Here is a 15,490-nt window from a genome sequence, read left to right on the forward strand (position 1 = left end):
GCCTCACGAACTCTGGATCAAACCTGAGTTGACAGAAAAAGTTTATACCAAGCGTTTTGCTACAGCTGAACCCGATCAAAACTAGCTTGGGTCTGTCTGGTTTGTCAACTCAAGACTTACTCTGCTGCAACTCAGTATTTGTTCACCTCGCTTCGTGATACAGGCCACAGGTTGGGTTTGTCTGGTTTAATCAACTGTAAACCCACCCTGTAACTCGGAATTTGTTTGTCTGGCTTCATGCAACAGGCCACATGTGTGAAACACATCAATATTCATGACAATTGGCATTCCCTCATACAGTATATGGCTTTTACAAAAAGCGAAATTCATATATATTGTATTATGTGAATGACTGCACAAAATCGTTTGCAGTATGTAGTAAAATGAGACTTTAGCCATTAATGTGTTTATAAGCAACTTAAAAAGCACAAATGTCAGGGCATATAAAAACTTCTCCAGGGCCCCAAAACCTCTTCAGATCCTAGAGGGTTAAAATCCATATACATTTCAAAATCTTTTATATATTTTAAGCATTAAATGGATAAGCACCTCAGTATCTTTGTGCAGTACTGTCAGACTACAGACCACTGCAAACACTAGAATTCGGGCTTGTTTAACAATTCCCAGTATATTGTTGGAGACTGTGTGGACAGCACTCCTAACACACATTCACACACACACTCACCTTTCATGTAAAAGTACTTGTGATAGTATCTAGCCCCCAGGTCTGTATGCTCTATGAAGTAGTTGCTTTTCCCCTGCTGTTGGATGTGGCTTTCCCTGGGCTCCTCTAACACAGACACGGCATCATTGGGGCTTTGAAGACTTCTCCATCTGCCTCTGCCACCCCCTGTAAGGCCGAGTCCTGCACTCTCCTCTCCACCCATCTCATTCCGGAAGTGTGGACAGCTGAGCAGGAGATCATTATCATTGCCATCACCTTCATCCAGCAAGGACTGCTCTACATCCTCTGAGCTAACCCCACTCCCCACACTGCCACCTCCACCCTGAGACAGTGAGGAAGGGGTGGATTGTGTGAGTGGACGAAGCTGTGAGGCAGCTGATGCACCAGATGTGATGTTCTTCTTGCGGCCAATGCTGTCACGGTTGGTGGCAGCCTCAGTGGGGTCAAACAGGATGCTTTGCACATCATAGTGAGCAAAATGTCGCACCCAAGCCCCACCTGTGAAGTGATCCTGAGAAACCTGACAGGCCTGCAAAGGGGACGATTTGGCTGTCTTACCAAGCACCTCTGGTTTGGGGGGCTTTGCTGGTTTGGAACTGTCTACAGCAGGAGTGCAGTTTGCTTGAAAGAAGCCATCTTGTTCTTGGAGTCCCAGCAGAACAAATGGATCGTTGAAGCGCAAAGCATTGGGACTGAGAGCTCCCTGCTCACTTGTACCAAGATTCGTAGACTTTGTCTGTCTTTCTAATGAGGAGAGGCTACCGTATTCTCTGTGGAGGTACTCCCCCTGCCCAGCTGAACAAATTTTGTCACCCCCTGCTCGGATCTTTCTCCCAGTTGAATCAGTAGAATCTAAATCCCCAAGTGTGACATCACTGTTGCTGCGCTGCATTATATGTCCACGGCCAACTATTTTCATATTCAGACCAGCAGTGTTGAGTATCACACTCTCTTTGTCCATTTCCTCTTTTTCTTTCCTGGGTGGCCATTCTGTCATGCCTCGTGTTCGCACACCAACACCACAGTCTTGCTTGGAGTCAAAATTTACTGCTGCTAGGTGCGGACGTGGGCTTTGCCTACGGAATTTACGGATGAAAAGATCGTCTGACTGCATGATGTTACAAATTGTTTTGAGGTGGAAGTTTCTTTTTCTTGTATCTCAACCAAATTACTTAATTTCTGTAAAAACACGAATCTAGAGATTTAGGGGAACTCAAGTGACCATCAAAAATCTTTCTGTTTTAGCCACAAAGAGAAACATGCTCTATCAGAGGGTTACTCATCCACAAAAATATTTAGATTGACTAAATGAAACCTTTTGACAGACAGGCTCAAAGCAGGATCTGAATATCTTCTTAGCCATATTGAGTTCTATCATACAAGACTGCTCTCATTATTAATGAGAGGCCTGTGGATTGACTGACGTTCCAAGTGAAACCTGGTCTGGTTCATTAAGTCAGGTACACTTTATCATTTGTTTAGTGCTGGCCACAAGCCTTTAGAGCTGCACCCTCCAGTGAATTCCTGAAGACAAAGACAAAAGGTACATTTTTCAATAACATGTCCATTACATGATTATCATTGAAGAATAGTGATACATATTTTTCAAAAATTATTTAAAATGTTTTTTTACTTATACATTTTACTAAACATTATTTACATTACTTAAAATACTATTTTGCACTTTGACTCAACAGAACTCTGAATCTCTGGACTCAAATGTAACATTCACTGCATAACACAACAAATTAACCTGTTTACATCAACTGCACTTTCATTTAAATTTTCTTTTGATGTTATTCTTTTTAAATATAATTTTATTTCAGTTTTGTTGTCTTTTAAATGCTAAACTTTAAATCATAAAATGTGGCTGCTGAAGGGACTAGTCGAAATATTACAGTTTAACCCAGAGAGTGTATAAAAACCATTGAATCAATGTTACAATTTGTTGATTTGTCAATGTTAATTGCATTTAATGATTGAAAAATCTTGATATTCCACCAAATCACCATTATTGTGATCAGTGTTTGCTTTCGTAGGGGCTCGCGACTCTTATTTTACAATCAGTAGAATGCTTGTAATAGTTAATCGTCGATCTAATGTAGATCAACTGCAAAGTCATGAATCATTTTTGTACATCAATGTTCCCCAGCATGCATTGCCGAATAAAGCTTTTCCCCATTGTTGAGTTTCATACACTGATTCTTGATGACTAACTGATTTAGTTTGTTGATAGTTTTAAGAGTATATCCTGAGATTGTGACAGTCATTACATTGTTATAGAACCCCACTCTAGTTTCACACAGTGTTTTCACATCACTAACACTCACAATTTGAAAGTGATTTAATCCCAACAAATGGATTGCCAAAAAGTATATAAGGGGTGGTGCAACGGTGTGTCATGCATTCTGACTTCTTTACAGTGTTAAACGTGCTGTCTTGTGCTTATACCTACGCTATATTACCTACAAATCTTCTGAAAGAGATGCTCCCAGAAATTATAGATCCTCTACTTAGCATTATTAACTCATCTCTGACATTAGGACATGTGCCTAAAGCATATAAAGTGGCTGTTATAAGGCCCCTTGTCAAAAAACCCCATCTGGACCCTGGAGAACTAGTTAACTATAGACCTATTTCGAATCTACCTTTCTTATCTAAGGTTCTGGAAAAAGTAGTCTCAACTCAAATATGTTCCTTCCTCCAAAGGAATGAGATTAATGAAGATTTCCAGTCTGGATTTAGAGCACATCACAGTACAGAGACTGCTCTGATTAGAGTTACAAATGATCTGTTTATGGCGTCCGACCGAGGTTGTATCTCCTTATTGGTGCTGCTAGATCTTAGTGCTGCATTCGACACCATTGACCACAGCATGCTCCTACATAGACTTGAAAATGATGTCGGTATTAAGGAAATAGCTTTGAAATGGCTTAGATCTTATTTATGCGACCGTTTCCAATATGTAAAAATAAACAATGAGGTATCACGCAAATCGCAAGTCCAGTACGGTGTACCACAGGGCTCAGTACTAGGGCCTATGCTCTTCGCATTATACATGTTACCCCTAGGAGATATAATAAAGCGACACGGAATAAGCTTTCACTGCTATGCTGATGATACGCAACTTTATATTTCCTCGAAGCCTCACGAAACACAGCAATTCCATCGAATAGTGGAATGCATTGTCGATATAAAAAAGTGGATGAGTAGCAATTTTTTATTACTGAACTCGGACAAAACTGAAGTGTTACTTATCGGACCGAAAACCGCCCTACGTAACAACCAAGAATACTGCTTAACTATTGATGGATGTTCCATAAAACCCTCATCTTCAGCTAAGAATCTTGGCTTTATATTCGATAGTACTCTGTCATTTGAGAACCAGGTCGCCAACACCTGTAAGATTGCGTTTTTCCATCTTAAAAATATATCAAAATTACGTCATATGCTGTCATCATCAGATGCGGAGAAGCTTATACATGCCTTTATGACATCAAGACTAGATTACTGTAATGCACTATTAGGTGGTATTACAAAAACTCCAACTGGTCCAAAATGCGGCAGCTCGAGTTCTTACACGTACAAAAAAGTATGAGCATATTAGCCCGGTTCTGTCAACCTTGCACTGGTTACCTATAAAGCATCGCATAAATTTTAAAATCTTGCTTATTACCTATAAAGCCTTGCATGGTTTAGCTCCTCACTACTTGAGAGAACTTCTTACGTATTATAGTCCATCACGTGCACTACGCTCTCAGGCGTCAGGTCAGTTGGTAATACCTAGAATTTCAAAATCAAGTGCAGGCGGCAGATCCTTTTCTTATCTAGCGCCTAAACTTTGGAACAGTCTTCCCTACAATGTCCGGGAGGCGGACACACTCTGTCAGTTTAAATCTAGACTAAAGACGCATCTTTTTAATCTTGCATACACTAGATTATCATAATACATGTATTTCAAAGATCTAGGCTGCACTAGTTAGATCAACCGGAACCAGGGACACTTCCAATAACAACTGATGCATTTGTTGCATCAAAGAGTGCTGAACAGTACTCTACTCTCAGCCAGTCTTGTCTCATTGTTCCAAGGTTACAAGAGCGGAGCGGGCAGGGCGCAATCCATTCCTAGACCTGACAAATGCTGGACGAAGGAAGTGACGTCCCTACAAAACTTCAGCCACTATTAGATTATTAATGACAATTTTAAATCAAATTTTTTTTATTTTCGACTTGTTGTGCAAGCACTGTTGAGCTTGTGCAGAGGCTGCAGTTTTTGCCAGAGGGGAACTGGAATCCCCTGGTTAGGCCTGGTTTCCCTCCGAGGTTTTTTTTCTCCTCCAATGGAGTTTTGGGTTCCTCGCCGCCGTTTGCATACTGTTTTGCACTGTTTTGCCTGGCCGGGGGGGCTGCTAGAATTTGGTTGTCTTATTTAATTAACACTGCATATAGGAATTTATTGTGTGTCTGATATTTGACCTGTGTTTTGAATTCCATAACCTTTTATGTTTTACTTATAGTCATTTTTTTCTTGTACAGCTGCTTTGTAACAATGAAAATTGTAAAAAGCGCTATATAAATAAAGCTGACTTGACTTGACTTGACTTAACATGGTCAACTTTTCAAAAAACAAAATGGACGTAGTATTTCTGTGCTCGATACACTCCCCCATTTTTTTTTCCCCCATTTACAGAAACTTTGTAAGTTAGGGTCACTTTTAGATGGCAAAGAAGACTAAAGCAAACACTGATCACAATAACGGGGGTTTGTTGAAATTAAAGATATAAAACTACAACATGGGTGCATTTGCCAGCTTATTTTATGCCAACAGGTTCAAATAGGCGGAGTTTATTACATTAAAATGGCCACAACTCGAGAACTATTAGAGATACCATCATGGGGCTTGGAACATATGTGTAGACCATCACCCTGAGGTAACCTACAAAAGGCTTTGGCGTTTGGACACTAGGTGGCGCTATAACAGTAAAACTAGCAAAATGTATTCTTCTTTTGGTTAAACAATTGTGTATCACGTGGCATTTGACATTTACCCAAATTATTGGTATCAAATGCTGGCTCTCCTTATTATTCTCCTCTCCTAACCATAACTACAGAATACCCAGCTTTTGATGCAGGATAATTGATCATGTCAGAAAGCTCAAATGATCTCAAACTGGTTTCTTGAACATGACAAGGAGCTTACTGTACTCCAATAGCCTTAAGTCACCAAGTCACAATGTACGTTGCTTTGCTGAAGGAATGAAACATATTTCCAGGATAAAGAGGAAAGGGAAACAGATGATTTTTGCAGCTGTGTTCACTGTACACTGTAGAGTCTTGCAGTCTGTGTGCATATATATGTCTGTATTACATGTTGTGTGTATTTATGCATATTATTTAATACTCAAAGCATTTAAGAGATCAAATCAAATAGATGTGACTTATTTTAGCCTTGCTGCTATCCTGAGCAAGCCTGATCACAAGCAAATGTTTTTAAACAAATCTGAACCACGTAATATTCTGTCAACAATCGATAACTCCTCTGCCTCCGCCATCTCCGACACGAATCCTAAACTCCGATTAATACAACTAATAAAACTATGTAATTAACGTTCAATCTAATTTAGCGCCCTCAGTTTAAAATATATGACGAAGACGAGCAGGAAGGCGGGATCTCGCTGATGAGTTAATCCAATCATAGCCCGTTGGAGGCATTGCCTCCTCTCACGTGACTTTTCTCCATTCTTTTCAATTAACCCCACTCAAACTCACGGCACGCTTTAGCGGGTATATGTAAAGTCAATGAGCTTAGAGGAGGCAAGAGAAATGCTGCCTCCCTTTGGAATTATTTCGAGCGGGGTCGCTTTTTCACACTGTTGTACATGCTGATTTATCTCATATTTAGCTCAATACGTTATATCTGCTGTCCTATTTTATTTCTGAACTGTTAATAATATTCTCATTCGATTATTTTCGAAGGGAGGCACTGCCTCCTCAGAGGAAATGCCCCTGCTCTCAGCATGCACGTTGTCTAAGTATGTCAGTAATTGTTTTAGTTTGTTGTGTGTTTTATTTCATTATATATTAAGTAGTCTAATTAAAGTTAATTCGTCTTTTTTACATCACACATTGTGAAATAACAAACAACTTTTTCTTTAGCAATGCACAAGTGTTCATACTGAAACACAACCACATGAATCAAAAGAGGAAAGCCCAGACTTGACATAACGAATGCAAGGGTGAAGCGGTCACCTGAAGCAAACACTGATCGCAATAATGGTGGTTTGATAATTAATTTTCTTTTTATAAATTGTAAGTGTAAAGGTGATATTGATTGTTAATTTTTCATTTAAAAATACAAAAATTACATGCCTGGGACATGACAGTTAGATAGCCAGATGGTAAGTCATACAATTAGCAAAAGGATTGGATGTAATTGGTTGGCAGGCAATATTGTAGTTTGATCCACAAAAGCTCATGCAAATGTATGATAATGTCCTAAAGTAAGGCCCCATGAACGTTCTTTAGGGAACGTCCGGAATGTTCTGTGAAGGTCCAACGAAAAACGTCCCCACACCCTTTAAAAAACTTCACATCGTGACCATATTGGTACGTTCTGGAGAAAAACCTGAATGATCCTTCCGCCATCGCTGTGTCCATGCGGAACTTTTTTAATGTGTGTTGACTCTTGTTTACCGCTGAGTGGCAGTCTATTCACAGATCTTCACTCAGCATAAAATAACTCTGCGTAAAAGACAAACACTGTCTACAATATCAAAGTTAAAAGAACTTAAATTATATAATTATAATAATAATTATATTTAATACTAGTCATAAATACATAATTTCATTAATTTAAATAAATTTGTAAATAAAATCAATCAATGCTTTATTCGGTTAGAATCATTTTCAAAATCTAAGGAGTGTAGAGACAGTTGTTGATTTTTTTCATTTATTGCTGGGTTGCATACAGAGCTTAAGGTTTGTATTAGCTCTGTGTTTCGTGCAAATTGAGAAATACAGCTAGTGTGATCAGAGTGCCTGTGCAAAACGCGCGTGTTTCAGGGCTCTAGACTAACATTTGAGAGATTTAAATGATTTAGGTGGTGGCACCAGCCCTTAATTTGGTAACAGTTGTGGGGTAAGGTTCGAAAAAAGAATCACTAAAACCTTATTTAAATGTGTTTAATACAATAAATTAGAAATTAAAACAGACAACCTTTATAAGGATTTTTCCTGATATGGGAATTTTTACGTAATTTTGTGTTTACATGACCTAGAGTAAGAAGGTGTGAAAGAGAACTCAAGTTAGAATTGTGTTCTCTGACTCCCTTGGCGTGCACATATCACAAACAACTCGTGAGACCTGAAGGCTTTTAGTGATTTTTGGTTATCAATACCGACTCAAATAGTGACAAATAAAAAGTATTTAACGTGAATATGATGTATAACGTTAACATGTTGTATGCTCATTGGATTATGAGCATATATACCCCATAAAACAATTACATTTCATGCAGTGTGTTATCTTGCCGTGTTTGAAAGTGCGCATCATGACTAGAACCTGTGTTCTACACTGTGAAATTGTGTTCTACGTTGTGAAAGTCCGTCTTATTTAAACTATCAAAGGAAGAACCTCTGAGGAAACAATGGTTACAATTCATTTTCAAATGACACCAAAGGACTGTAACCCCAGGGTTTTACTGTGATCGCGTCATTTCACAGAAGATTGCTTCAATAATCTTGGCGCGTTAACTGCAGGATATGTTAAACGACTATGCTTGAAAGAAGGGGAAATACCAAAATGTTTTGGAGCTGTTAGCTTCACCGAATCACAACCTGAAAGTGTGACTATTTATTTTTGTCTTAACTTAAATAAATATTTGTTTACCTTATGTTAGTGCTGGGCGATATACCGGTCTATAATACCGAATACCGATGTGTATTCTTGTCATGTGTGAATTTTTTATTTAGCGCATTACCGGTGTATGTTGCTTAAACAACTTGCGGAACGCGGCACAATGCGACACTGTGTCAGTGGGGTTCCCTTTTCTCTGTTGAGCTGTGACCAGCCATTCACACAGAATGCTTCTTTCTATGCATCGGCACTACTGTATCATCTTTTTTCTATATAAACACGCCCTTAACGGAGGCGTTTGGATGTTTGTGTGCATCTCGCACATGAGCGGAAACATAACATATTTCTTTCCTGTTGCAATGGGAGCGTGCACCTCGCGGCTGAACAGCAGCACAAGTATAGCAATGGCAAGTTCACATTACGTTATATCGCAAACAAACATTTTCAAAAAATGCTTGTGTTCCCATCATATCTGCTCAATATAGGCATGTATATGATGTGTTTTCAGTTTGAACTTTTTCTCTATATGCTTTGATGAGAAATAAGGGTCAGTAAGGAGGATTGACAGCGTGATGCGATCGCTTTACTCTCATATCCAAATTAAGAAATATGATTTCAGGAAATCATGAAGGCATTGTGACCATGTAAAGCAGTACCGACATCACATGCATGTTTTAATAGTTCAATTGTTTCTATTTTGTTTTCAACTATTGAACTATTAATTTTTGGGTGGATGCTCCTAACTCTTGAAGTTGGGAGCACTGGTGCTTCCAAGGAAAAAAGTAAATTTCGAGCATTTGTATTTGCTTGAATATTATGAATGCAAGTTACCTTCGCATGCTATTTAGCTGTTAAAGAAGTCTAAACTTTGCAGTTATTAAAGGGGATACTGTCACCATGACAATATAAAAGGGCATTTTAAGTCAATCAAGAGCACTATTTCTTCTTTCAATCAGTAGAAAATATGGTAAAAAAATACCACCATGTACCGGTAAACCGGTATAAATCTGGAAAACACCGTTATATAAATGTTTGGTCATACCGCCCAGCCCTACCTTATGTCTGTGTTTAGCTAATGCATATAACACTAACGTTAACATGTACCATTATTTCTGGGGTATTACAGTTTGTTTATCTAGTTATGAACTCGGCTAATTTAAGTGTTCAATCTATTAACTCTCAAAGTATTTATTTCAAGAAATAAGTGGAGTACTAGCTGTATTGTAATTACATCTGAAGATATGAACACCGTACACCGTATGCCGTGACAACTAGTCCAAGTATAATACTGTTACTAGAAAAGTGTAAATGTCCTTTTTGCACCTATATAGATATATAGGTGTGAAACTAAAATTATTTCTTATAACGTCGACATTCTAAAATGCTCTATGTAAAATAACAACGCAGAATAATGACGAAATATTATTATATAATTATATATAAAAATTATACTTTATTTCAATGATGATTGAAATGCACACCTTGTATGAACATAAATTTGTTGTTGGACACTCCATAATCCAAAGTAGTATCTTAAAAATCTAATTTTACATGCTCTTTAAGCTTTTTTTTTAAGTTGATTTTAAATATAACCAATCAGATGACGACTTCAAACATGCTGAAATGTTTCCAGAAAAGTGTGCCTTATGCATCAGACATTTAGCCAATGGTCTGAGGGCATAACGTCTGAGGCTGAGACTATACTGTATGCTGCAATACATGCTGGGCAACAACATAGTACAATACTCATTCATGACTCCTATTGTGCACCGCAGTTGATCTGTTTGTCTGAATTAGTTTGATAATTGTCACCAGTGTTGATATCCAAGTATATCCAATTGTTATCCATGTTGTAGCAAATTAGAACCAACATTCAAATGACTTGTGAAAGATTAACTTCAACATTCCTTAAGTGCTATTTCACATCTGTATTACAGCGTACACCACTAAAAAAACTTAACTTTAAAACATCTGTTACATTATTCACACACAAGTGTCCTTATCACAACACTACTTTGAGTAGTTAAAGAGTAAAGAGAAGTAACTTAATGGAAATAATGATCACAATAATGGTGGTTTGTGTAATTGTAAAAAAAGATCAACATTAATTGCGGATGCAAAAGTGATATTGGTTCAATGCAACTAACATTGACAAATCAACAGTGCTTAACATCGCTTCAATGGTTTTCACCTGCTCTGGGGGAAGTCTCTTTTTTCAGAAACTGCCACAATTGTGTCTGTAGGTCAAAGAACTGCAAAACGTTTCAGTGTGAGCATGTCGTTTCAATAGTTTCGATTGAAAGTGGGGAGATGGATTAACAGGTTAGGTTAAATAGGCCTATTAACTTTGATTAGGCAATATATATCCCTATAAATTATTTTATTACTGGTAAGTAAATAAGATCTAAAACCAGTAAGATGTGAGAATTAAAAATTCAAAAATGTTAAAATAAATAAATTGTATGTGTCTTTTGTAACACTTATTGATGTAGATAATAATTTCTGAAAAATAATGTCTAATGCAAGCAAACAGATACGACTAGTCAAAAATGATACTGTATAGATAAACAGCCTATATATTTACTGTAAATTATATTGTATATGTATTGTAGGATCGCCTCAAATTAGAAGTCGTTTAAAAGGACTAGTTCACTTTAAATTAAAATTGCAAGATAGTTCACTCACCCACATGTCTGTGTGTTCATTTCTTCGGTCGAAAACAAATTGAGGCTTATGAGGAAAGCTTTCCTGGGTTCTAAATCCATATAATGGTCTTCAATGGGGGGCTGTTGGTTAAGGTCCAAATTTCAGTTTATCACAGCTTAACGAAACGATTAGTCATTTTCCAAGAAAACAAAAAAAATGTACCGTTTTTAAACATAAATAAGCGGCTTTCACTGCCTCCGCGATGCATGTCCACGACTTCCGTATTACGCAATCACGTTGGAAAAGGTTACACGTGGCGTAGATTTCAAAAGATTGAAACATCCCTATAAACATATAAACCATATAATTTGTCATTCAACATCCAATAATTTGATCCAAAATTTGAACGGTCGTCTTTCTCCACAATCATAAGCACTGGGTCAGGACTTCTGCTTACTTCACACCTTTCCAACATAATTATGTAGTACGTGATATCACAGAGGCAGTGCAAACCATATTTGTTTAGAAAAGTAAAATGTTATTGTATAATCACTTTGAATTTTTGTATATAATTATATGAGTGTTATTGTCAAACACATTTTCAGAATATACTCTAAAACAGTTATCAACCTGAATCAATTACTGATGAAGAATCAGTGTATGAAACTCAACGATGGTGACAGTCAACAAAAGACCGCTCAATGCAGCAATGCATGCTGGGTAAAAGCATAGTACAAAACGCAATCATGACTCCCGACAATGCATTGCGGTTGATAAGTTTACCTGAATTAGTTTGATGTTTGTTACCATTGATGAGGTTTGTGTGAAGAATGATAATGTCCAAGTTTGCCAGTGTAAAAATGTACTAAATGTACACTTGGGATCCATATTATTGACAAGTGAAGTAGCTTATCACCTATTTTACTCATTGACACTGAACAGTTTCTCTATAACATATATATTTGCATCTTTCTCAGATTTTCAATTATCCGGTTTTTCTTCATCAACACTAATGTAAGAATAAACTGAATTTACTAACTTAATGAAACACTGATCACAAGAATGTTCATTTCACCACGACGTAAGAGATTCCAACAGTAATGTATTTAACATTGACAAATCAACAATTTTTAACATTGATTCAATTGTTTTAAGCTGCTCTCTGGGTAACCTTTAATATTTCAACTCAGCTTTATGCACTGTACTGTCTTCAGCGGATACATTCTATGTGTGTAATTGTTTGGTGGTCAAAAGGACATCAGTGTGTGGACGTCAATTTTTTTAAATCAGTTTGACTTACATTTTGACCGTTTTTTATATCAATCTGCCCATTGGCATAATAAACGCAACGGCACTTGAAAGTAATAAAAAACATAATCGGAATAGTAATATTTAGCTTCATTTCAAAGCTTTGTATATTCGGGTTTTGAAGGTATACTATTTTGCAAAGTGTCTTGACTGCATGTGGGAAGGATACAAGAAAAAAACTCACCATAGCTGATTATGTGTAAAACGACCCTACCACATTTTATGCACGGCATTAGCATTTTTCTTTTAAACATCAATGCACTAGATTGTACCCAAATGCCGCTGCAAAGAGGGCAGTATGGGTGTGCACTGACAGCTTTGTGTATGCCATTAATAATCTGGCAGTCACGTTATTTTAGCAGACCTACCGACGCTAATACAAATCTCTTGCTATTATTCTCACGTATCGTCTAAACGGTGACGTTGAGTAATACTACATTCAAACAAATATTACAGCAAAAGCATTACAATTGAAGACAATATGAACCTTTACATGCCATTGCAGCAATGTCAACCGGAACAAGGCGAGGAACGAACAAAGAAGCACGAGTAACGTTACATCGCATTTACTGAATTAAAAAAGACAAAATCTACTTACACTGACTGCATACCAAATGTATCGGTGGCATTTAATTTGTTATCTAAAAACAGCGGTCTCGAATAAAACTCACCGACAACAAAGCGATGTGTGACAGGACAGCTGTCTGGTCTCTTCCGCTGTGTTTGTTCCCTAGCGTAAATCTAATCGACGTAATTTATGCTACATCGGAAGCTCGATGTACGTGTCGGTTTAGCACAGGCAACTTCCTGTGATTTGCAACCTCGAGAACAGGTGCAATGGTGCATCGAGTTATTCTGATGCGCGCGTCAGCGAGGCTGCAACACCCTAGCACTGCAGTGATGTGTTTTAAAGGTGAAAGAGGAAGAGACGACTGAGCTCTCTCGCTTGCTCGCTCGCTCTCTCTCTCTCTCTCTCTCTCACACACACCCGGCCGACCTATAGTGGCTAGTGAGGGTCCTGATCTTATTTCACACTCCTTTCCTCTTCGAGAATTTATGATGAACGCATTGTGATATATATATATATATATATATATGTTATACATTCAAATACTTTTTCTAAATAATGTTTCTGCTAATCAGAGTACATTTAAAACATTACTATCTGTATGCCTAATTAATACTTTACTGCAACAATGCAAATAGGCTTACATTTAGTATGACCCTTCGTTGTTGTATGTTCTTAAACATACATACATACATACATACATACATACATACATACATACATACATACATACATACATACATACATACATACATACATACATACATACATACATACATACATACATACATACATACATACATACATACATACATACATACATACATACATACATACATATATATTTTACCTAATTTGTTTATTCTTTTTGTTTTCAAAATGGATTCAGTGTATTCATGAGCATTAAAAACAAATTTGAGATATATTTTTAGTTTCCTCAATATTTCTTTATATGCACAAATAAATATACAATGTAACCAAAACGAAAAATAAAGTATTTTTATGTAAGAATCGCGGTTTACTCCATCGATCTGTAGTTCAGCCGCAGCCTCTGGCGACCAGTGGTGGTATTGCACATAAGGGCACCTTAGGCCATGTTTACATGATTAAAAACTCATGACACATCCAGGAAAATGGAAAAACTGTGTAGAATGCACGCCAGGCCAGTGGATGGTGATGTGGCCATATTAGCTTTGTCTCATTTCGTAAGGCTGTGTCTTTTTCTCCTCTAGAGGCATCATCCGCTATACAGAGGATTCTCAACTTATAATAAAAAAGTCAACTAAAATGCAGTTTCCGTGTAAACGGACAGCCAAAACGCATACTTTATTTAGCGTTTTCAGTTGAAAACGGTCTCCTGGAAACAGCCTCTTAAGCACAAGGCCGCTATCTTTAATGACAACCGTTTCAGTGGCGTGTGCCAACCTTAATTAAGTTAGGTATTCATTTTTGTGCAATAACATTTTTAAGAAAAGTGCAAACAAAAGGGCATATTTTTATCACATTAAAGTGCAAAACAAGCTTCTCTCACTATGAACTGAATTGGGTTTTGTAAATGCACACGCGTAGGCTACATAGGTGCATTCTTTCAGAAACTGTACATACTGCTACATTACGCAGTATTATTTACAGTTACTTTGTAACAATGAAAATGATAAAAAGCGCTATATAAATAAAGTTGACTTGACTTACTGCCTACATATTTACATATGATTGGCAGCTTGGCACACGCCATTGAAAACTGATGTGTCATTATAGATAGCGGTCTTGTGCTTAACATACCCTTATGGGCAAAATCACGGTGATCCGTGTACCTTCGGATAATTTGTTAATTCTTTTTGTTTTCAAAAACGGAAAAACAAATAAACCGATAACTTTTTACATATTCCGTCGTATTCATGAGCATAAAAAAACTAATTTTGTTTTGTTTTCCTCAATATTTGTTTAAATGCCGAAATTAAATACACAATAAAAACGAAACAAAAAATAAAGTATTTTTTGAACGTATGCACGCGTCACTGCTAGTGTCGAGCGATGCATCTGACAGCGGGGAGGTTTCATAGCCTCCGCTTAAATTCATCCTGAGAGTTCGTTTTGCACTTCTATATAGCCTTCAACTCTAGATAGTGCGTTTATAAAAATAAGCTGTAAAAAATAAAAGTTGATTAAAAACATGTAGGTACTTTCATTGCATATTACATTCTATAGACTCAAACAACTCCATTGAAACCAAACCCAATTGAAACCCATGTGAATACATTGTTTTCTATTGTGTTTTGGTCAGTGTTCTGGGGCAGTCGTGGCCTAATGGTTAGAGAGTCGGACTCGTGACCAGAAGGTTGTCAGTTCTATCCTCAGGGCCGGCAGGTAACGACTGAGGTGCCCTTGAGCAAGGCACCTTACCCCTACTTGCTCCCCGGGCGCTGCA

General features: G+C 37.4%; 1 protein-coding gene across 7 annotated transcripts in view; it reads right to left on the reverse strand.

Annotated features, from left to right (window-relative positions):
* The window catches only part of sipa1 (signal-induced proliferation-associated 1), a 65,110-nt gene extending 51,682 nt beyond the window's left edge, over positions 1-13,428 (reverse strand). For 4 of the 7 annotated variants that reach the window (XM_079464042.1, XM_079464046.1, XM_079464047.1 and 1 more), the window contains exons 1-3: positions 13,166-13,409; positions 11,226-11,326; positions 686-2,209 (exon numbers count right to left, since the gene is read on the reverse strand). In XM_079464042.1, coding sequence (XP_079320168.1) covers positions 686-1,799 — 1,114 coding nt within the window. In that variant the 5' untranslated portion in view covers positions 1,800-2,209; positions 11,226-11,326; positions 13,166-13,409. Of the gene's footprint in view, positions 1-685; positions 2,210-11,225; positions 11,327-11,408; positions 11,531-11,969 lie in introns of all 7 variants that reach the window. The other 3 variants (XM_079464044.1, XM_079464043.1, XM_079464045.1) reach the window with 3 other exon arrangements.
* Between the last annotated feature and the right edge of the window lie 2,062 nt (positions 13,429-15,490).

This window comes from Barbatula barbatula, assembly GCF_947034865.1.
Source record: "Barbatula barbatula genome assembly, chromosome: 1".
Classification (NCBI taxonomy): domain Eukaryota; kingdom Metazoa; phylum Chordata; class Actinopteri; order Cypriniformes; family Nemacheilidae; genus Barbatula; species Barbatula barbatula.